Here is a 22069-nt window from a genome sequence, read left to right on the forward strand (position 1 = left end):
ACTCCGCCCGCCCAGTGCAACCCATGGACTGTCTCGAGCACACTTATCTGTGATAGCGCCTCTTGTTGATGACGAACTTGTCAACTGTGGCGCTTCTCTCTTTAGCTGACATGCTTCTCCTGTAAAGACTGACCCCGAATAGGTAAGTAAGGAAGACTTTTGTGTAATTTAAAGCTGTGTTGCCTTTTTTTTGTTGCCGCAGTTAACACTAGATATTTGTTGGAGAACTTAGTCATGTTGCTATATTTATGTTGATATGTTTATTCTCATTACCCCGACCTTCACAAGGCTTTAGTTAAAAATTCATAAAAATACAACATGTATGAAGAATATTATTTAATGGGTCTACATTTTTCGGTGTGCTTATTACTCAAGTCTATAAAGCTTACGACCTGGTTGCTTTTTCTGGACTAATAATTAATTGTACAAAAGCCTTGCCATCCACTGGTTCACCACAAGGATTTGTTTTGCTCACCTCATCTTGTGCATATACATAATGTTGAAGTAGAACCACTCAAGCAGAGGGATAATTGGTCTGCTGCATGGTGAGTGGTATTAAGCACTTGGCCGGTTGTTTTTAAGACCTATTTGCATCTGAAAATATTTTTTTAAACTCAATACATAACACTGGATTCTTCCCCAAGTCCAAAACATGAGTTGGGTTAACTGGTTATTACAAAATTGCAGTAATAGGTGTACGTGTGTTTGTGTATGTACATGTACATGGTTGCTTGTCCTGTGATGGACTGGAGATAGGCACTAGCCATCCTGCTTGTATCAATCTAAATAAATGACAACCAATTCCGTACATGTCTGCAGCTGTTTTTATTTGTTTATTTTGACTGGAAATATCTATGTCTTTATTCATTGTACATTTTTAACTTTCCATTCCTTTCGGTTTTTTGCCTACAGGGTTACAGTGTTGTAGTATCAATGGAGCCTGGAGCACTGATTTTGTAAATATTGTCCTCCTTATAAAAAGCTAATCAATAAAAGAAGCTATACAATGGCAAATCAGATTAAAAAGAGATTTTTAATCTATATTTTTAATACTTAAAAATACAGATTAGACTTCGTAAGATTCAAGAGTGTTCTTAAGTTTAAGTTATTTCTAAATGTAAAAAAAAAAAAAAAAAGTCAAAATTCTGATTGGTTTTGTTATTTGGAAAAATAAATAAATAAATCCGTGCCTATATTTTGGACTTCCGGTGGGGAGGAGGGAATAACAGGATGTCCCTTTTATCAAAACTCTCCTCTGGTACTTTTTTGACTTCTTTTTTCCCCTCCCAGTGGAAAATGTGTTTTAGGAGGTAGAATGGTGCAGAACATTATCAGATACTCTTCAGTGTTCCTTTCTAAAGCAAACATTGAGGGCATGTGGGCTGACCAGCTGGCTCCCTGCTGCTGGATGAAGAAACAGGGGTGTGGCTGCAGCTGGTTGTGAAACCTGCAGGATACCAGACTACAGTATCCCATTGAACACCTGGGCTTCACTCTGTTCGCTTGACTTATTTTGTAAAGAGATCTGTCACCTTCCCACATCTCTACCCGTCAGCTCTCCCAGTTCAGCTTGTTCGGGCCCCCCCACCCCCCGTTTCAGCTGCCTGTTGCAGATTTATTTCAGGATTGGTGGTCCAAAGTATAGCCTAAATGGAAAGTTTCTTGAATTGACAGCAAAGACTAGAAACTGAGGAAACATCGGGATTGTATCTGAGATTTTGTAATAATAAGAAAAAAATACTTTTGCTGTGATTTTTTAGAATTTTATGATGTGAAAGCACACATAAATTTCACAAAAATGAAATGCTTATGGAGAACTCTACACATTTTAATCTGCACACTCGGCTTCAATTGAAAAAGAACTGAATTATTATACAGGACATGATTTTCTTTGTAATATTTGACTTTCAGTTATTTACTGTTATGTTATTTATTTATTTTGTTTGGCAGAGTATGTAGGTGAAATATACTGCAGTATCAGCTGAGTAAAGTTCTCTTTGGCTGAACTACTTCAGTGCAGAACTGATGGTATTTTCCTTTTCAGAGATAAAAGCTGTGAATTCTCCCCAGACAAAAGAAGATGCCAGGCAGGGACTAGCATATTACAAGCCCTGTACATTCACTGACTTTGAAAGACAGGCTTTACTCCGTGCTTGTTTCTTTGTGGGCTTAAATATTGCAGAGATGGTCTTTGTTTGCATGTGGAGAAAGAGGGTCAGTGACAGAGTTCACAGTCAAGAGGCAAGCTGGAAGGTGGGCTTTAATTCATCTATAGAAAAGGCGAGCCTGGAGTCGAATTGTTGTGTTTCTTAATCAGATTTTTTTTTTTTTGATTACCATAGAATAAATTATGCATATAGCTGGAGTCATATTTTGCTGTGTATGAAGGTTTAGTACACATCACCTGTTGCTAGGTAAAACATTTTATCAATAGAATTTTAATCTTAGTCAGTTTCGTGCCTCACTTGAAGTAATTCAAAAAAGACCCCTATTTATACTAATACTCTCCATAGCTGTGCTTAATATTGCATCAAGTTATATATTTCTACACTAGAGGAAGCACCCTTTATGCTGTTGGTAGTAGGAAGAAGACGTTGGCCTACCTCCTGCTGGCTAACATGAGCTATTACCTCATTTTAATAAATATGTTCATTGCAGCTGTCAAATGGTTTAAAATTATACATGACTTTTGAAATCTGTGCATCACATTTATGTCTTTTTATCAAAACATTTCATTTTTGGCTTGTTTTCAGTCATGGCTTTGAATCGCTTGAACCTGCTGCGACCCTTTCTGTGTCAGTCCCTGGTACGGCCTGCCAGGTCTCCACTCACAGTCACCTCTTGGGTCGGTTTCAGACCACCGATTTGTCCTGGTACCTCCCTCCACCCTGGTCCTGCATGCATCAGGCTCTACGCCACCAAGAAAGCAAAAGGTCAGAGAAGAGAGTCGTGACACTGAAGCTCAGATTTGTGGAACATCTTCTCTTCCTTTGGCTCAGATAGAAGTTTGTTGATTAGATACTATTTGTCTTTATATTTGAGTCTCATTTTCTCCTTTTTCTTCCTCTAAGCCAAGGCAAAGGGCCAGTCAGCTAAGGTGAATATTAATTCGTCTTTGGTGGAAGACATCATCAGTCTGGATGAAGTGAAGGACGACATGGCCGCAGTCCTCAGTGCACTCCGAGATGAGTTCACACGTAACCTCAGCATCCGAACCTCGCCAGGTAGTTGGCTTGTGTCTCTTGGACTTCCTCACACGTCTCCTGTTTGCTTCATTATCATTTTTCTCCAGGCGCAAGAGAAAACAGCTTAAAATGAGATAAAGCATAATTTCTTCACGCAAAGCCAATTTCAACATGTAACAATGACTTTCTTTTATGTTTTTTAAGCTCATGTTTTAGTTTTCAAGTGTTTTCTTCTTAAGATAAAACATTCTTAAATCAAGCAGTTTATTTTATTAGATTAAACTTTAAAAAGGTTGTTGGTATTAAAGTTTATGTAATATGTCACAAATAGACATGATCATACACTCAGAAACTCCTCTGAAAGCAAAAGTTACCACTGAGTCCACACTTGAACTTACTTAGGGTTTACACATAAACTGTAAAATAGAATAAGTTTTGTTAAAAGTCATTCTGTACATCTACAAGACAAATCACTCTGAATCTTATTTTTACATAAAACATACTTCCTTCTCAAAATTAGGTTTATACCAATCAGCATAACATTAAGAACAATAACAGTGACTCTGTTCTAATCTATTCTGTTTTTGCGTAATGTTGTAGATTCATTGGACCCTATTGTTCGTTTTTGCTTTCAGTTAGAAAGCAAAAACTGTTTCCATCTTCCTCACAAAGTCCCACAGGGCTTAATATGAGGAGATCCATGTGTGACATGAGTTTGACCTGGCTTTGACCTTTGTTTCCCAAACTACATCCGGGCCGTGACCCTTTGTTTCTGGGTTCTAACAAATAGGGGGAGTGGAGCGTGTAATAGAAGCTGCCATAGAAGGATACTGCAACAGAAACTGAAAATTACTTCCTTCTTGGTTGTGTTTTACATCAGGGATTCCAAACCCTGCCAAAGAAACTTTCACTATGTTTTGCACAAAGACCAAACAATAAGCTGTATATTAAACAAAAGCCTACATGACAATTTGATTGTATCAAATCCTGGTATTACGCACATATTTGTTTTTGCCCATGTATGTAATGACTTCAAATAATAGAAGCTTAGTGTAAACTTGGATCAAGTACATTTTAATGTGTTAATATGACATTTTAAGTCTTTAGAGTGAGGTCAACAGTCTAATGCATAGCATTAAGACAGGAAATGAAAACATCATGCTAGTAGAAACTAAGAAGAAGAAAACAAAGCCTCAGCGAAAGCGTACTGTTGAAACTTAGCAGGCAGATTTTTTTAACGTTATTTGGGAAGAAATTTTGTCCAGTTTACCTGTTGTTTGCATCAGGTAAACCGGTAGATTTACCTGATACAACATCTGCATCAGGTAGATGTTTGCAGAGAGCCTGTTAGAAAAAACAGTGTCTGCAATTCAGACATGTAAAACCTCAACTGTTTAAACCAGGGTGATTTATAAAAGGTTTTGGATAGTTAAAAGTAAAGAGGATTTGCTGGAAATGATTGGTTTCAAGTTACTTTTATTTATAACTGTATGACTGCATAACTGTATAACATGTTGGATAATTTAGCTTGTGGAGCTACAGTATAAATTGAGCCTTGATTTGTATGATCGGTCTCCAAGCTTTCCTTATGCATTTTTCTCCCCTAATTTATAAGTTGGTTGTTTAGAGTGAATCTCCTGTGTTGAAATCTTCTTTTCATTCATTGCAATAGATTATTACAAGGACCTTTATATGAACTGCACAGTATAATAATCCTGAGGAGAAATACCACAGTATCACTACATTTACAAAAGACATTTAAATAAGTTGTTTAACTTGATCTAATGTATTCTATTTAAGACAGAGAAGTGTAAAAAGTAATATATTTATTATAATTTTGATCTATGGAGTCAAACAAAGATTTTAAATAACCCCCTGATAAATTTAATTGTAGTTGTCATGTAAACTGGCTTCTTGTAAAGCAGGGGTGTCAAACTCCAGTCGTCTAGGACCGGTGTCCTGCAACTTTTAGATGTGCCTCTGCTGCACCACACCTGAATAAAACAATTAGGTCATTAAGGCTCTGGAGAACTGTTCTACACAAGGAGGAGGTAATTAAGCCATTTCACTTCAGTGTTTTGTACCTGTGGCACATCTAAAAACTGCAGGACAGTGGCCCTTGAGGACTGGAGTTTGAGACCCCTGTATTAGCTGCTTATGTAGAAGTTGTTTAAGAAACACGTCTACACTTGTCAGAAATATTTCACACAGTCTCACTCCTAAACCTCTACCAGTGAGCTTTTCCCATTCCTCTCTTTACTGTCTCTGTTGTTTTATTCATCTATTTTAGATTAATCCCTTTGCTTTGTCATCCTTTCTGTCCTCTCCCTCCACCGGTGTGTCTCACTGCTTTCCTCTGATTGTCCATCCCTCCCTCCTCTATCCAGCTGCACAATAATCCAGGGAGGCAACATGACTTGGATCTGACAGGAGAGATGAGGAATTGAATGACGTCAGTTTTGTTTCATGCAACTGTATGTGGGTTTGTCATCTGGGTCTTATTAAAGCTACCAGTGGGAGACTGTGTGGATAGCATTGTATCTTTTGCTGCGTGTTGCTATGAATCCGTACTTGTATGTATGTGTTTGTGCATCAGATGTTGTAACAGGAAATCACACAGATAGATGCATTGAGCGTGGGGAGATCAGTGGCTTGTCCACCATATTGTGCTGATTAAGTATGGGTTTTACCGCTTGGAAACTAAATTTGTTTTTATGTAAACAGAGTGTATAGGCCATTCGTTTGGGGACTAAATCCTAAACGCATTGTTGTTGCAGGAGTCAGCAAGACTGGAAACTGAGTAATGAGGTTTTATCTCTCTACAAGTCAAAATTTGATCACCTCTAAAGCTAATATTCATTCATTCATTCATTCATTCTTTTTCATTTTCTTTTATTTGAAACACTGTTGTCCATGTCTGCTTTTATTCTGGATGGTATTTGCAAAGTTTTGTTTGGTTCCAAGTTTAAAAGAAAAATAGTCAAGCTGAGTTGTTCCTTATGTAAAGCCAAAGCGTTCTTTCATTACTTTGTAATGTCTGAATAATTCATAGATCATATTTGAGCAGCAAGATAAACATTTATCTAAAAAAATTTTTTTGAAAAAAGAAAATCCATCTCAGTATTGAAGGAAAACATTGAAAGATCTTCAGAAAGCCTGCAATGTATTAATGGAAACCATTTTATAAGATTATTTTAAAAAGGGCTGCTTGGGAGCAAAGTATGACGAAATGACATTTGCTTCTGACTGTAGTTCTTGCTAAGACCTGTTCTTACATTTTTTAAAAACAAAGCTTCAATTTAAGCATACACAAATATTAAAAGTTTTGTACACATGTGCTTACATGAAAAAGATTGTAAACATTAACTTAACATTTAAAGGCCTTTTAAATGCCTTTTTAAATTACTTTTATGGTGCAGCCAAATACAAAAAAAGTAGATTATCTCAAAAGTGTGGGAGATATTTAAAAGAAAAAGACAAAGGTGGCAAACTTTTCAGGTGGCTTGTGATTGAAGACTATTCAGATAGGCGTTTATATTGTACTGCATACATGTTACAAGCCAAATTATCAATAAATCATATGAAAACATGCATGTTAGCCTAGCAATATAGGAACTGTCAGAAAACAGTCAGGTGAAAGAGAATGTTATTTGTTTTAGTTGTATGCTTAAAGTCAGATGTTTAGAAACATGAGAGTCCATCATTAACTCATGTTGGAACAAAATATGTCAACTAGTATTACTTATTAATTGCAGTATGCTATTTTACTTCACTTCAAGGCTACTGAATTGTCATGAGCATACATGGAATTTCATTTATTAAAGTAACTGTAAATACCCATACTTGGATGACTGAATGTTCTTCAAGATAAAACAGATTTTTTCAACTGGAAGATAGAAATCACCTTTTGCTTTACCCCACTCTGACAAATTAAAATCTGTTTCATGCCAATTAATCCTCTAAGAGAGTGATTTGCACAGGTAAGATACTGATTGCTCATATTGTCTTATCAGAACCCCAATACTAAAAAATACTATCTCCAAACACTTGTAAATATGAGTAAATTCAGGTAAAAAAATTAGTGTTTACCCTACATCTGATTAAACTGACATTAAAAATCAAACTAAGATGTTATATAAATGTGTTATTCATACGATATACATTTGATCACATCTATTATTTTTAATACTCATTCATATTGACTCTCTGATTAGTGCGTCTCTTTTTCTGTCTTTGAAATCAAAAGATAAATTGTTCCTATAGAGAAAATTACACCACTGGCTCACCTCCCCTTCACCCCACTTCTCCACTCACAGCACCAGCACACCCCCCTGGGGTAAAAGAAGGGAGGAGATGATGTAAGGCAGAGGTGGAGGAGAAGGAAACAACTACGTCTGAGGTTAGCCAGATGGAGGAGGGGGAAGGATGGATGGAGCAAGGAAGCAAAAAAAAAAAAAAAGGGATGAGAAGTGGGTGGAGCAGAAGTCAGCTTGTGTTGGTAAAACATTTGTTTCTGTTGCTGGTAACTGTTAACGGGAGACAAAAGATTGTGGAAATTTTTAACAGCTTGACAGTAGACTTAATTTTTGGATGTGTTATTTGTGGCTTCTGCTGTAGATTCTTTTCTTTCTGTTTGTTAGACTGAGCAACTGGATGATTAATTCTGTTTTCATTTATTCCAAATCTACATAAACGCAGTCACATCAAGCCAGAACATGTCACCACATTGATTAGAGGCCCAATAACAACAGGAGAACTTGATCTCAGTATATAACGCAAAACATACGAGTTTAAATACTTCACAAATTTGCTAAGTCTTTTTTTCACTGACTGTAACAATGTTAAAAGAGAGTCCTTTGTGTGAAAATTCTGCCAAATATTGAAGAAATGCAGTTGCCGCAGTGTAAGAGTGCATATCGTGTTCGTCGCTGCAACCAGTGCAACATGGAGGCAGATAAATAAAGAAATGAAACACCTCCCCTGGTTTGTATTTATTTAGGGGCTCTGGATCACATTGTGGTGACGACTCAAGATGGGAAGTTTCCTCTGAACCAGCTGGGTCAGATCTCCATGAAGTCCCCTCAAGTCATTATGGTCAACATGAGCAGCTTCCCTGAAGTAAGACGATCACACACACAAATACACGCGCACACACACACATAGACGTCAGTGCAGTTTCTTCCTACCTGTATCTGTTTGTCTCATTCCGGACAAGCGCTGAATAAATAAGCTTTGTAAAAATAAGCCAAAGCAGAGACAGATAGATGGTCTTCAGTGAAGGAAAAGTGAGCCAGACCAGAACTGGAACCCCACATCACTCTGTGTGTAAATGAAACCTGACCAGCCTCTCTCTGGGCCCCGAGTCTCAGATGCTAATTGATTGATCACTCAAGGACCCCTTTGTTCTGAAGGTGAAAGATAGCAAAGAAGGGTATGTGTGCACTGTAGTGTACTTATGTCTGTGTGTGAGTCGTCCCAGATAGGAAATGACCTCATTTTACTCCTGCGTAAGGAAGAAATTGATTATTTTTCTTTTTTTCTTTTAAATCGCTCAATTTCTTAGTAGATTTTGTTTGAGAGGTCAGAGGCATCCAGACTCTTTGATGCTAGAATTTGCATTTGACCCAACGTTATTAAATCATGTATGTAAGAGGTGGATTTCACAATGTTTTTTGTGTCTGCTCAGCTTCCTGATCAAGTTCTGTTTTATTTTGATGTATAATTTTACAACATGATGCAAAAGAAAATACTTGGTAGAAATGTCGAGATGCTTTATTGCTGAAATCATGTTGTTTTCATCACATAATTAAGATGTAGAATAGTAGAATCCTAGTGGTAAAACATTTCTGGTAATGTCGCTGCAATGCCATTTGTGTAAGAAGCCTTGAACTAAATTCAACTTTTGATGCAGTGCTATAATCTTACCCTATGGTGTATAAAAAGTATATCAGTTAATTTATTCAGTAGGGAAACTTATCACCTTATGATATAATATCTTTAAATTAATATGAAGTTACTGTAATTTGAATGTTTTTATTTATACTTTGCAACGTCTAGGAATATTTACTTAGTAGTCAATGACTTCCTGTTTCCCTGGGGCAGTGGTTCCCAAAGTGTGTGCCATTGCAAGGGGGGGCGCGGGAAGCGGTATGGATGAATGACAAAAACAAATAGTTACACAAAAGTATTTCGCTTTTGTGTAACACTTTTGTTACACAAAAGTTACACTGCAAGATGGTTTGTACTGTGTTTTGTTGCAACCTGAAGTGTGAAATAAACTTCAGTGGAGTTTAAAAACAAAATATGTGTATAGGTTTATGTCTGGTTATACGATGTCTGTGCACAGTATTTATTTATTTATTTTTTTGGGCGGGGTATTTTATTGTAATCCTTAAGGGGGTCCAGAAAATCTTTGGGAACCACTGCCCTAGGGTAACACCAAGACCACTTTCGGTTAACTGCGGTTCAAAATGAGAAAAACAAGAGAGCATAACATTTAAATAAAGCAAGAGTACGGATATGGTGACAAGACAAAAACAAACATTAGTATCCTGAAGGCACCATTAAACATTTTACACATGCCAATTCATTTTTCCCATCTGATACCAGGGAAAAGGCGTATTTCGTGTCCTACCATCACAAATATAAACATGCAAACGAAAATCAAAAAACTTATCTGGCTTTGTTTCCCGGTGGACCAACAACATAAAAACATCAAAGTTTTTATCAAAACTTCAATCTAAGATCCAGTTCTGAAGCTGAATCAGGTTAAATATTTCCCCAGAGAGTGTTTGTTTATTTATTTATTTGTTGATCGATTTATTTTCATCTCTTATTAACCACAGACCACACATGCTCAGACAGACACTCTCTCTGTCCCATGCCGCCCTGTCAGGACCAGTGTTATCCATGTCCTGCACAGAGGTGAGTCTTTAGTCCCAAGACCTAATAGGCTTATAATGACACCTATCCATTACCTGCCACTGCAGAGTCTCTGGCATTGTTTTTATTCATTCATTAAGAACACTCTGGAAAGTGGACAGCGCAGCTAACATATGTAAATGTGGGAGCAGTTCACTGTGTGTGGGCATGTATGCCATGTATAGGCATCCTAATATTGTCCCTTTTAAAGGTACACGCAGCCTCTTGGTCACATTCCTCTCTGCTCGCCTGCTTTCTTTGAACTGGGCTGGGAGCGTTTGATGCGAAACTTCACTGTAATTTCTCTTCCTCTCCAACACATTAACCAGAACCTGCCCAGCACTTTTTTTTTATTTTTCAGAGGAATTGAACTCTCGCTCATCTGAGAGAGGAAACTGTGATGAATTTGATACTGAGAACAATCAAACATAGGTATGGGATAAATCTATCACCCTGCTCTCAGAAAGCAACTGGAGGCCTGCTTTCCGGATGACTTTAACAAAGGAAAAGAAACCTCATGAATTTTTTTAATACTCACAAATAAATTCCTTTAATCTTGCTGCCATTTCTTTGCCCCCAGTGGGAAAAGTCCTGAAGGAGCCGTCAAAGAAAAGAGTGGAATAGAAGGTGGTGGGGTGGACAGGAGGAAATTGAATGGCTTAAATTTCTTTGTATCACACTTTTGCATACTTTCAAAAGGTCAGTTAAGGGAATTATTATGCAGCTGAAAAATTACCTTCCTTCCTCTTGTGCATATATACCATTACTGTAGCTCTCCAGTGTAGTTCGGTAATCTAGAGAGTGAAGGATTGTGTTGGATATTGGTGATACTTTATATTCTCCTGTTGGTGTATGTCAAGCTTAGATTTTTTGGTACCAGTTAAAGAAAATCCATAATAGTAGATACGTTTTTAGTGGTGTTGGGGGTTTCTGTAACAGTAATTTGTTGTAGTGCAAAAAAGATTACTGCTATAAAAAAAAACAACTTTTGCTATGTTTTCTTTACTATACATTTAATATAACCGATTAGATTTTCCTGTGACAGACTGGCGACCTGTCCAGGGCGTACCCCGCCTTTCGCCCGGAACGTAGCTGGAGATAGGAACCAGCAACCTTCCCGACCCAATTAGGGACAAGGGTGAACAGAAAATGGGTGGATGGATGGATGATTATATTTTCAACATGAACACCAACAATTATAGAGCCATGAAAAGTCACTTCTGCTTTTTCAATTTTTGTCACACTTCAAGATGTGACAAATTCTCTGTGGCCACAATAACAAACAAACATTTGCATTAATTGTAAATTTGTCCTTTTTTTTTTAGCACTTTGGAAGAATTTTGGCAAATTTGTCTTGGCAAAACTGTTGAACCTGAGTTTATATCTCTAGCTACACTCAGAACTGATTACTGCCTCACCTGTTCTAAATCAAGATATCACTTAAATAGGACCTGACTCACAAAATGAAGAACACCAAAACATCCTCAAGAACTAGACATCATTCTGAGATAAAAAAAAAATCAGAAACAAATGAGAAAGGAAATGAGATTTATCAGTCTGGACAGCCATTTTTTAAATTTAGGGACTCCAGTGAACCAAATTGTAACCCGTTATCAACAAAACATGGCGAAGACATGGAACAGCGATGAAGCTTCCCAGGATTCGCCGACTGACCAAAATCACTGCAAGAACAACTCATTCAAGAGCGCACAGAAGACCCCACAACTAGGTTAGAGGTCATGCCTCCACTATCACAAGATAAGGCAAAAAGGGCCTGCATGGCAGAGCTCCAAGACAAAAAACACTGCTGAACAAAAAGAATGTTTAAGGCTCATCACAATTTTTTCAGAGCATGTCTTGATGATCCCAAGACTTTAGGAAGACATTCTATGGACTGATGAGACAAAAGTTGAACTCTTTGGATGGTGTGTGTCTCATTACATGTGGTGTAAAAATAACACCGCATTTCAGAAAAAGAACATCTTCCAACATTAAAATAGAGTGGTGGTGGTAGTGTGATAATCGGGGGCTGTTTTGCTGCTCCAGAACCTGGAAGACTTGCTGTGATAAATGGAAGCATGAATTCTGCTGTCGACCAAAACGTCCAGAATGGGAATATCTACCCACCTGTTCAGGACGTCAAGCTGAAACAAACTTTGGTTTGGACGGTGGTCCAAAACACACCAGCAAGTCCACCTCTGGCTGAAAAAAAGAAATTTAAACAGAATGAAGACTTTGGAGCAGCCTAGCCTAAATCCTATTGAGATGCTGTAGAACGATCTTAAAAAGGTCGTTTCTCTCCAGTGTGGCCGAATTACAACAATTCTGCAAAAATAAGTGGATCAAAATTCCTCTACAGTTGGAAAAGACCCATTAATAGTTGTCACAAACGCTTGATTGCAGTTGTTGCTGCTGCTAAGGGTGGAACAACCAATTATTAGGTTTAGGGGTAATCAGTTTTTCACAAATTGCCGTGTAGGTTTGCTTTTTTGTTTCCTCCCTTAACAACACACCTTCATTTAAAAACTGCTTTTTGTGTTTACTTGTGTTGTCTTTGACTAATATTTAATTGTTTAATTGTTCTGAAACATTGAAGTGTGACAATCGAAGAAATTGGAAATAAGGAAGACAATCGTTTTACACACATTTCCATTAGAAGTCTACAATGGGTTTAGCCGAAGTCTATCATTTCAATGCAGCTGTAGCTCCCAAAAGAAAATGGGGGGTGTTATTTCTGCAAGAGAGATCATCCTTGACTGTTATAAGTAATGGAAAATGATTTAACTATGTTATATCTTGCAGCCTTGTAGTACAAATACCTTTATACTTAATGTTTCTACTTTATTGTGGAATAATTGAGGTAATTTCAGAATTAATTTGGCTATTTATTTCTTCCAGTTAATGGGGTTTATATTATCAAGGATAGTAAATGTTGCTAAAGTTTTGTTGCATGAGAAATTAGATTTTTTTTTTATCTATTAAGACAATTAAGGCAAACCTTTTTTGAATATTGAGATATTTGATTAAATCAGTTGGCCTTCATATATTATTTAGTGCATACAGGTGTTCAATAAATCAAATCTGATATGAATGAATTATGTGTATAGAATTCATTCTCACAATAAAACATTGTTTCTTTGGAAAAGCAACCAGATAAAACTATAAATAAAGAAATCTACATTTCTGTAGACTGAATTAAAGCTCATTCATTGGAAAAGGTTTTATTATATCATGACCTTCTTTCTGTTGCATTGCAATTTCACTATATATTATATTAACAGTTGTAAAGAACTATTTGGGTGTAATATTAAGTGCCATGCATTCTATGGTTGACAGTAATATATTTAGCCACTCAGATGGAATTTTACTGTTTTTTATGTGCGTACCTGATCAAGATCTTAGAAATCAAGGTTTTAATTTGTTGGAAGGGTGTTAGGATGATGGAAAAGAGGAAGAATATTGAGAAAGTTATGGGTCAATTGCAATCAGTATCACAATTATAATATTCAAGAACTATATAGTAATTGGATGCTTTCCTGATGTCATTAAACAGTAATTATAACCCATAAAAACCTGTGTAACATCTGATTGAGAATCTGCTAAGGAATCAGCTTGGAAGGGATTAGAGAAGGATTTTAAAATGAAACCTATCTATGGTATTTGTGTTTTTTAAATTTGGATCAACTAATCATCTTTACGTCTGAACAACATTTATTGAATTCAAATGATCTGAAACACATGTTAGTGTTCATGTATCAAACGCGAGTGCAGGCAGACTCTCCTGTGAGGTTGTCAAAGGTCAACTCTGTGCCACTGCAACCTCTCAGTCCCGTCCCATGAGACCCGGCGCTGACAGTGGCCCAAGGCACTTCCATGCTACACGGGATTCCCCTGGCACACACACACACACTACCCTAATGATTGCCAGCTGGAACGCAGTCACTACCTGTATCCGTGGCTCTGCTTTTCCTTTCACACCGGTGCTGAAGTTGTATTTCTGTGTGTGTGTGTGTGGGTGTGTGTGCGTGTGTGTGCGTGTGTTTCTGCCTCCTGCCCCAGGCTACAGCGGCGGCCACCCGTGCCCTGAGAGAGAGCAGCATGAACTTAAACCCAGAGGTGGATGGGACGATCATCAAGGTGCCCGTTCCCAAGTGAGTCCCCCTTCTGACATACAAATATGCCAGAGGCCAGAAAGCCTTTCCTCTGCTTTAACACTTTTCCTTCTTTTCCATCTTCTGTTCACTTTTGTTTTTCCTCTATCGTTTTTCTGTTTTTTTTCCCTTCTTCTTGTTTTTAACGCAAACTTCTGCCTGTTCTTCCCATGAAACATCATCCAGCTTGCAAATATCGCAGCCAAATCTCACCCGTAATTTCTCACGGTTTTTGTTTCACTTCATTAATAAATAAATCCACAATCTTAGCTGTAGCTGACAGGTTTATTGACTTTTCAGAAGGAGTTTAAGAGAGCCTGAGTGTGTTGGCATGATTGTCAGGTCACTCTCTCTATTTCTACTTTTGCTAAATATCTCGCACCCTTTCTATTTTTTTCCCTGCCAAATCAAACAACCTCACACAAAACAATCCGTCACTCACTCAACAAGCCGCTCTCTGTGTGTAAAGACTACGGTTTTTGCATATACACAGTGTGCATGTGAGTCTGCATGCCTCCTGTGTTTATGTGCATGTGTTGTGGTGTGCACGTGGAGCAGCAGGTGTTAGTCTGGCAGAGGAGGGACACAAGAGTCGGTCTGCTTTTCCCTCTGCAATCAGTCTCGGCACGCTCCAAGCCTCCATTTGCATTTCCAAAGAAAGGCGCTTCTTGATTGGCCCTGGAATCGTTAATTAGGCCGCATTGTTTGCAGTAAATAGACGCGGCACTCGGATTGTTTGCAAATTGTTCCCGCAGCAAAAACAAGACGAAAAAGCCAATTAAGGGCAAGAAAAGCATAGTGTAACGGGAAGCTGGTCTTCTCTGACTGACAAATGCAAAGTAGATGCAAACTTGTTGGGAGGATTTTTTTTTTTTTTTCTCCAACTCAGCTTTATGTCCTCGAAGTGATTGTAGTTCAAAGCTGTGAGTCAGAACTACAAGGTTTATGTTTAAGGCTAACAAGCACTAAGTATATCCATTTGCCTGAGTGAGGATATCATTTTGCACATTTACATTCACAATCTTTTTTTAAGCTCAGCCACGCTTTAATCAGATAAAGTTGTAACTATGTAGGATGCAAAGAACAGCAAAAGTATTTTTTACGACGACCCTACACTAGTTTCTTGATCATGTTTTAAATCTGATCTTTAGCTACTTTGTTAGACATTCGTCACAAAGATAAAGTTACAATTTTTTTCATCTGAATGTTTTATAACAACTAAATATCAGACGAAAAATATACAAATTTAGTTACTACATAACTTTGAGATCATGTGTGGAATTCGTTTTCCTGTTAAAGACCATAACTTTTTTTTTTTTGATTGACACCAAATATTGTTTGATTTTCATTTTGGACTGGCTGGTTGATGGGAGCACAACAAAAAATTGTGTTGCACAAACATAGCACAAATCTTTGACACCTGTTTTATTTAATTTGAAGAGGGTCAGGGGAACTTCACTCAGGTTAGCACAATACAAAACAAAACAGTTTGGGATCTCAGAATAATATGAGCAGCTCACAGTGATCAGTAAAAACACCTAAATTTTGGATTTTGTGTCCAAGATTATTTCCAACTGTAAGGTAACCTCTGTGATATGTGTACAGAGAGCTGCATCAGATCAACCTGATTACACAGGAAGTCACACTGATCAGTCCAATGCAATTGTCCATAAAACCCTCACACCCGCATTTTCTCAGGCTGCTGATTAATCGACTGTCCTAATCACATAAGCTCATCCACAACAAATCTGAAACTGATGTGGAGCTGCAGAAACCTCTTGTTTTCATTTTTTATTGAGCTGTGAATTTACTGCAATTATGCAACCCTTGAGCTGTTTTAGAGATCTCCCTAATCCAACTTGACTCCTTGTCATCAGACTATTTTTTTGTCAATGTTTTCCTTCCTTTTAACGGCAGAGTGACACGGGAACACAGAGAAAACCTTGCCAAGTTGGCCAAACAATTCAGCAACAAGGCTAAAGACTCTCTGAGGAGAGTGCGCTCCAATTCTGCCAACCAGGTGAAAAAGGCAAAAGAGGGTCACTCTGAAGACACAATACGACTCGTAGAAAAACAGGTACATACCCTAAAACGCGCTTCACAGCTAAGAGAGTAAAAGAAAACACTTTTAACTTGCTATATATTCTTTTTTTAATAGATTCAACAGATGGCAGACAACATTGCTGCAGAAATCGACAAACAGCTTGCAGCCAAGACCAAAGAACTTTTAGGATGACCGTAGGAAAAGAAAACCAATAAGTCTCCAATTACATATTTCAGCATCGATAAGGCGAATGTCAACCTGTTGGTAACAGAGACTGGATCATAATGGAGACCTAGCTTCTGAATCATCCACATTTTGGTCTGCTGAATCTTTTCTTCTTGCCCACACTGTTGGGTGCCCATTATTGCTGTGCGATATTTGCGTCCAGCTGCATAAAGGCGTAAACAGAAACTGGCACGGAAATGGCAACAACGACGACAGACTGCCTGTCCCCTCCCTCCTCTTCCTTGTTACTCTCCCCATCTTCAAACATCCAACAGGGGACGAATGGCCTTTTAATGAGATTTGTGGGCCTCCTCCTAATCAAACTCCTCGCCACAGTCTGTTTATACAAAGCAAGCGCACCCATCCGAATGTAAACTGCGTCTTACCCTTGGTGGCATGAGTAAGACGCAGTTTGTTCTCGAAACTTCGGCAGATACCATTAGCGTGTTGCCAAACATTTGTTTCGCATTGATTCTCAGTCTGGTATAAATGCACATCAGGAGGGAGGAAAAAAGAGCCTTTAGTTTCTGTCCATGTCTAGGATTGATAACATGGCTACTCTATTTTAAACACAATAAAGTCAGGAAAGACACATTATTGATGGACCCCATTAAAGAAACACTGCTTTGAAGCATGTGCGTCATCTTGTTCTCTCTTGTTTTCTTTTCATTTGCTTTACTTTTTGGTTTAAAGCCGGCCCCTTGCTCCATTAGCTGGAGTGATAATGGACTTTTCCTGTGCAGGGACCTTCTGGGGGCCCCGGCTGCTGGCACCGTGGTCGACCATTAGGAAAAGAGGCTTTTAATGTTCTACACTTGGCCTCCTTTGCTTTAAATAGCTTCACTTTTCAAACTTGCAGCTGAGAATGGCTGGTTTGCAGGAGTTGTTGAAACCAAGTCAATAACAGGAATAGTTGGAATAAGAAAAACAACACACACACATTGTGTCCGTCTCTGCTTTCATCTGCCTGCTGTTTATACCAGCTGGAGGCTTTCTGTGCCATTATGTGGCTGGTGTCATCATCTTTATCATGGCTTCTTTTGCTCCTTCCGCTACTGGTCACAGGCAGCCCGCAAGTCAGACAGTCTTTATTTTCAGTCTGCCCACACTTGATCTCACAGCCACACAGTCATTTGATGACTGCAGCAGCTCTGCAGCTGCTAATTACATTTTAATTACACTGCGTTCTCACTTCTCCAAATTGGATTTAGGAATAAGGGGCATTGCAGGTTTCACTGGGGGTCTTGCTGTGCGTGGTTTTAATGTCCAGAGTCCTCTGTCTGTGGCTGCTCTTTAATGGTCCAAACAGTCCAGAGTCACTGGATAAACAAGAGTTTAGCAGAGGAGTGGACAGGCTGGGACAGAGGAGGGCGGGGTGGAAATGTCAGGTTTTTGTGGTGATTCTTGGTCCATATGTCAGCAATTTGAGGGCATTGTGTACCTTGGCCTAAAACAGAGGCTTCATGATCGATGGAGGAGAGAAAATTCTCCCAAAGTCCCTGGCGCACAACACAGGCAAAGCACAAGGAAATTGCTTTCAGCTGATAGTTTCATTTCAGTTGACATTTATCAACTGAATTACCCCTGTTCCTTTACGAATGTTTACTACTACCAGCAGCGCTGCCTTTTTGACGTGCATGTCTGCGAGCGTCCGCCTTTAGCGTGTGAGACCGCGCTTGTTTGCCAACAAGAAAGCGGTAGAGGTTTGTCTCTGTGGAAGTTTAGCTGTATCCTTTGGCGACGCCTCAAAAAAATATACAAGACCAAATTAGCTCAGTAAACGTTTAATTTGATAGGGCAGGCCTTTATTCACAGCTGGCGCAAAGTGCAAACATGCTGTTTTCGAAAGTTGTTTTTGTTCTTATTGCAAGAAGGGACAGTTTGAATCCTAAATATCAGAAAGGTCACATTCAGTAGCACTTCTTGTAAAAATACATAAAACTTAAGATGAATGCATCTTAAGCATTCTTACTGCAGTGTAGCGTAAAAAAATAAAATAAAATAAAAAGGAAAAACCAAACTTCTGATTTAAGTATATTTATTCAGCAGGGAAAAAAATCATACATTAGGTAATAATTGCTATTTAACACATTTACCAGTGGCACAATTCTTTTTCTGTTAACGGTCTGCTCCACTCCCTTTATGGACAACACTCCTAACATTTCACAATTTTGTTGCCTATATGCTTGGCACTTGGTATGACAAGGAAAAGGTTTGTCTTACTGTTTGGTAAAAACAGAAAACATTTATTCTGAATCATCATATATTTGAGGTCCATTAATTAGAAATTCTCTATTTTCCTGGCAGAAACCATCAGCCTTTTAAAACCTAATTGTGTGTCAGAGAGTTAATTGTTTCATGCACTCTTAAAATGTCGCATTGTTATTGGAAGAAAAGAGTCCCACAGCATCAAAGATCCTCCACTATACTTAAGAGTAGGAGTGAAGGGTTTTTTCCCTCTAAAACTCTGTCAATTGTTTCACTCCTCAATCATATGGAGTTTGTGGTTGTCTCAAAGATGAATTTTTATCTTGGTAATCCAGAGATATCACTCTTTACTGCAGTTGAGTGGTTGTTTTTTTTCTCAACTTCTATTTTCCCCCTCTTGATTTAATGTAGTGAAATTAAAGGCTGGATTTTACCACAATTTTCCTTGTGTTGTTTTTCCAAAAGAGGGTTGTACAGCAGGGGAACCAATGATTGTGCCACTGTTGAGTCTGTTAAAAAGCAATTATTTCCTTATGTGGTATTTCTTTCCTACTTAATAAATGTACTGAAATTAAAGGTCACATTGTTCGTCATTTATCTGTTTGAGAATACGTTGCTGCAATACAAGACGGATTTATGTTAAGGCTTTTTACGCATCTTTACCTGGACTGCTTTTAAATGTGGTCAGCAGTGTATCTAGTGATTAAAGAGCACTTTCCTACAAAAACACCCAGGCAAGCAATGCCTTTTTTTCTTTGTAAGTCAAGTATACATTTTGACAGGCCAGTAGAAACCAGAGCAAATTATGTTGGAGTCACCTGAGTCTGTTCATCAGAGAACTCCTGTATAAAACATTTTCATGATCTGTTTGATAAAATACGGAATTTGGCTTTGTGAAAATGATGAGTAACATGTTCCTTAGAAGAAATGCTAGGATCTGCAAGCACCAGAAGAGAATTTAGGCTTAGTTGTGACTATTTTCTAAATACTCAAGTTTTTAACAAGTACATTCTTTAATGAATGACAAGAGCTTGACTTGGTGAACAAACTGAATACACTAACTTGTTTTGTCACGTTTGACTGAGAGCAGACGGGATGCAACGATGATTAACAGCCCCATCTTGAGGCGCAAAATGGTATCACACCTGCGTCCATTCTAGTGTTCACTGCCAAGCAATGTTTAATGTTATTCCCTCAAAGATGGATGTTCACAGAAGATTAAAAGTTTGACATTATAGCAACCGAAGAGTTGAGACACTGAACTGTCTTAAAGTTTGCAGGAATACAATAAGCTTCTGCTGCTACAGATTTTGTCCAGGATGTGTCCTTTCTTGTTTTTTTGTTTTTGTTTTAGATGTATCCACGGTTTAACTTGACTGATTCACCATCCCGGACATCTACAAAAAATTAAGGAAAACTTCAACATTCATGCAATTGAGTTTTAGGTCACCTCTAAAATTTAAATACATAATTTCTGTAAGTAGATAGGTTTAAAAAAAAAAAAGCTATTGACCATCCAGGATTGTGCAAAAGAATTTTCAGACTTGCTCTATTCTGACTTGACCCATACTTTCTGGTCTTGATCAACTTTTTCACTAATTTTCACATTAATATTTGTGGCAGCAGCTAGACTCTGATCTTAATTGGTCAGTTTGGCATTTATATTTGACAAACAGGAGTAGGATTTTTTTCAGACTGTTATGTCATAGTAATTACCAAAAAGCCTTTGCATGCACTGGTGCTGCATCATTGGTTGAAGGTAACAGATATAAAATCTTACACCCGGAGCCTCCTTTAGTGATCAGTTTATTTTTTTAAAATATTCCTGGAACACTGTTAAGTTGGATTTAATACCACTCTATTCTGTCCTTTTTATAGACTGCTGTGCTTTAATTCAATTTTTTAAACAACACAGCATACAGGTATACCCTCTTGTGTGTCGTGTTCCTTCGCAAATCGTATAAAGTTGCAGTGAATGCAGCACAACACCATCAGCACCTGTTTCTGGTCCGCACTGATGTTATTAGGCTAATGCTGGCATTATCAAAACCAAGCTACAGAAAATAAGAGAAAATAATGAAAAATAATTAGAATTGTATTATACAATAGGAGGATCAATGATTAGTTTATCTTTAAAATAGCAGTGTGCATCCAATTAATTTAAAACAACAAAACTGCAGTTAATCATCATAAACTGAAAACAGAATAACAGATTATTGTAAACAAATAGAAAATACAGAAAAATAAAGTATAGAAAAATAAAACTCATACTAAAACTTCTACTGCCAAAATTACGATACATTGATTCTATAACATAGAATCAATACATCGCAATTTTATAATTAATAAAATGTCTAATTTTATAATTATGTTATCTAATATATAAACATTTCAAATATATATATATAAAATAACTAGTTGAAATTATTCAATTCCAAATACTCACGTATATATATATTCAATTCCTGCATAAGGAGCAGAACCTCACACACACACAAAAGTCCATTGATCAGAATCACTTTAAATGACCTTGGACTAAATTAAAGCCTGTGTTAAACTTTTACACACAACTGAATTCAGAGCCATTCATCATTTTTGATTTCCCTTTTGGAATATTTCCAATTTGAAGCTGCATTTTTCATACAGCCCAAGAGAATCTTGGCATTCGCCAGTCAGATGTTCATGTTACTGTACAGAATACACTGACAAAGAGGAACACATGCTGCCGTCTTGCTCTTCTCTTGGTCCCGTTGCTCCAGCAGCAGATAGAGGACAGTTGGACAACAACAGCGTTGACCACTTCAGGACAGACAGAGTGGGTTTGACTCCACATACTTATCTCTCATCCCCCACCTCTTCCTTCCTCTCTCTCGCCTCTCATCACCTCTGGAGAGTGAAGGAGCATCGCAGCGCGAGAAGCCACCCTGAAGATCTCATCAAGGATCCAATCAGCGCTTGAAAATGAAATGCACTCTCCTCTCTGGTTGTGATGATGGGTAAAAAGACATATTGAGAGGGCCTGTTTGGAAGTAAAATCTCTGCATATGCAAATAGGGCCTAAAAATTTAAATGAATTTAGGAGTGTCTCTGATCATGTCAGGGCAACAGAGGGGAGAAAAATATGTGCAGATTAGCCCATTAATATTTATAGATGTTTTTTATATATACATGTGCACATATGCATATATGTGCACATGTACCTGGTATCAGGTTTGGTTGTGTCTATTAATCCAGGTGGGTACTCTCGGTTCCTCTAACGGGGAAATGAATGAGTATTTTAGGAGGAAGCTGGATATCCTAATAATCAGGTAAGCAAATAGCAGGCAATGAGAGCG

At 37.9% G+C, this 22069-nt stretch overlaps 1 protein-coding gene across 1 annotated transcript; it reads left to right on the forward strand.

Moving 5' to 3' along the window:
- The first annotated feature begins 54 nt into the window (after nt 1–54).
- Nucleotides 55–17169, forward strand: mrrf (mitochondrial ribosome recycling factor). The gene is made up of 7 exons (XM_044144714.1): nt 55–142; nt 2754–2933; nt 3072–3224; nt 8185–8303; nt 14166–14257; nt 16175–16334; nt 16416–17169. Exons 2-7 carry the CDS (start codon nt 2756–2758, stop codon nt 16491–16493), a joined length of 780 nt encoding a protein of 259 aa, XP_044000649.1. The 5' UTR covers nt 55–142; nt 2754–2755; the 3' UTR covers nt 16494–17169.
- The last annotated feature ends 4900 nt before the right edge of the window (nt 17170–22069 follow it).

The sequence above is a fragment of the Gambusia affinis genome, linkage group LG17 (assembly GCF_019740435.1).
Source record: "Gambusia affinis linkage group LG17, SWU_Gaff_1.0, whole genome shotgun sequence".
Lineage (NCBI taxonomy): Eukaryota > Metazoa > Chordata > Actinopteri > Cyprinodontiformes > Poeciliidae > Gambusia > Gambusia affinis.

Coding starts and splice junctions, on each gene's coding strand:
- mrrf (XM_044144714.1), top strand. CDS start 2,756: ATGGCTTTGAATCGCTTGAACCTGCTGCGACCCTTTCTGTGTCAGTCC. Junction 3,225..8,184: donor CAGCATCCGAACCTCGCCAG/GTAGTTGGCTTG, acceptor GTATTTATTTAG/GGGCTCTGGATCACATTGTG. Junction 14,258..16,174: donor ATCAAGGTGCCCGTTCCCAA/GTGAGTCCCCCT, acceptor TTTTAACGGCAG/AGTGACACGGGAACACAGAG.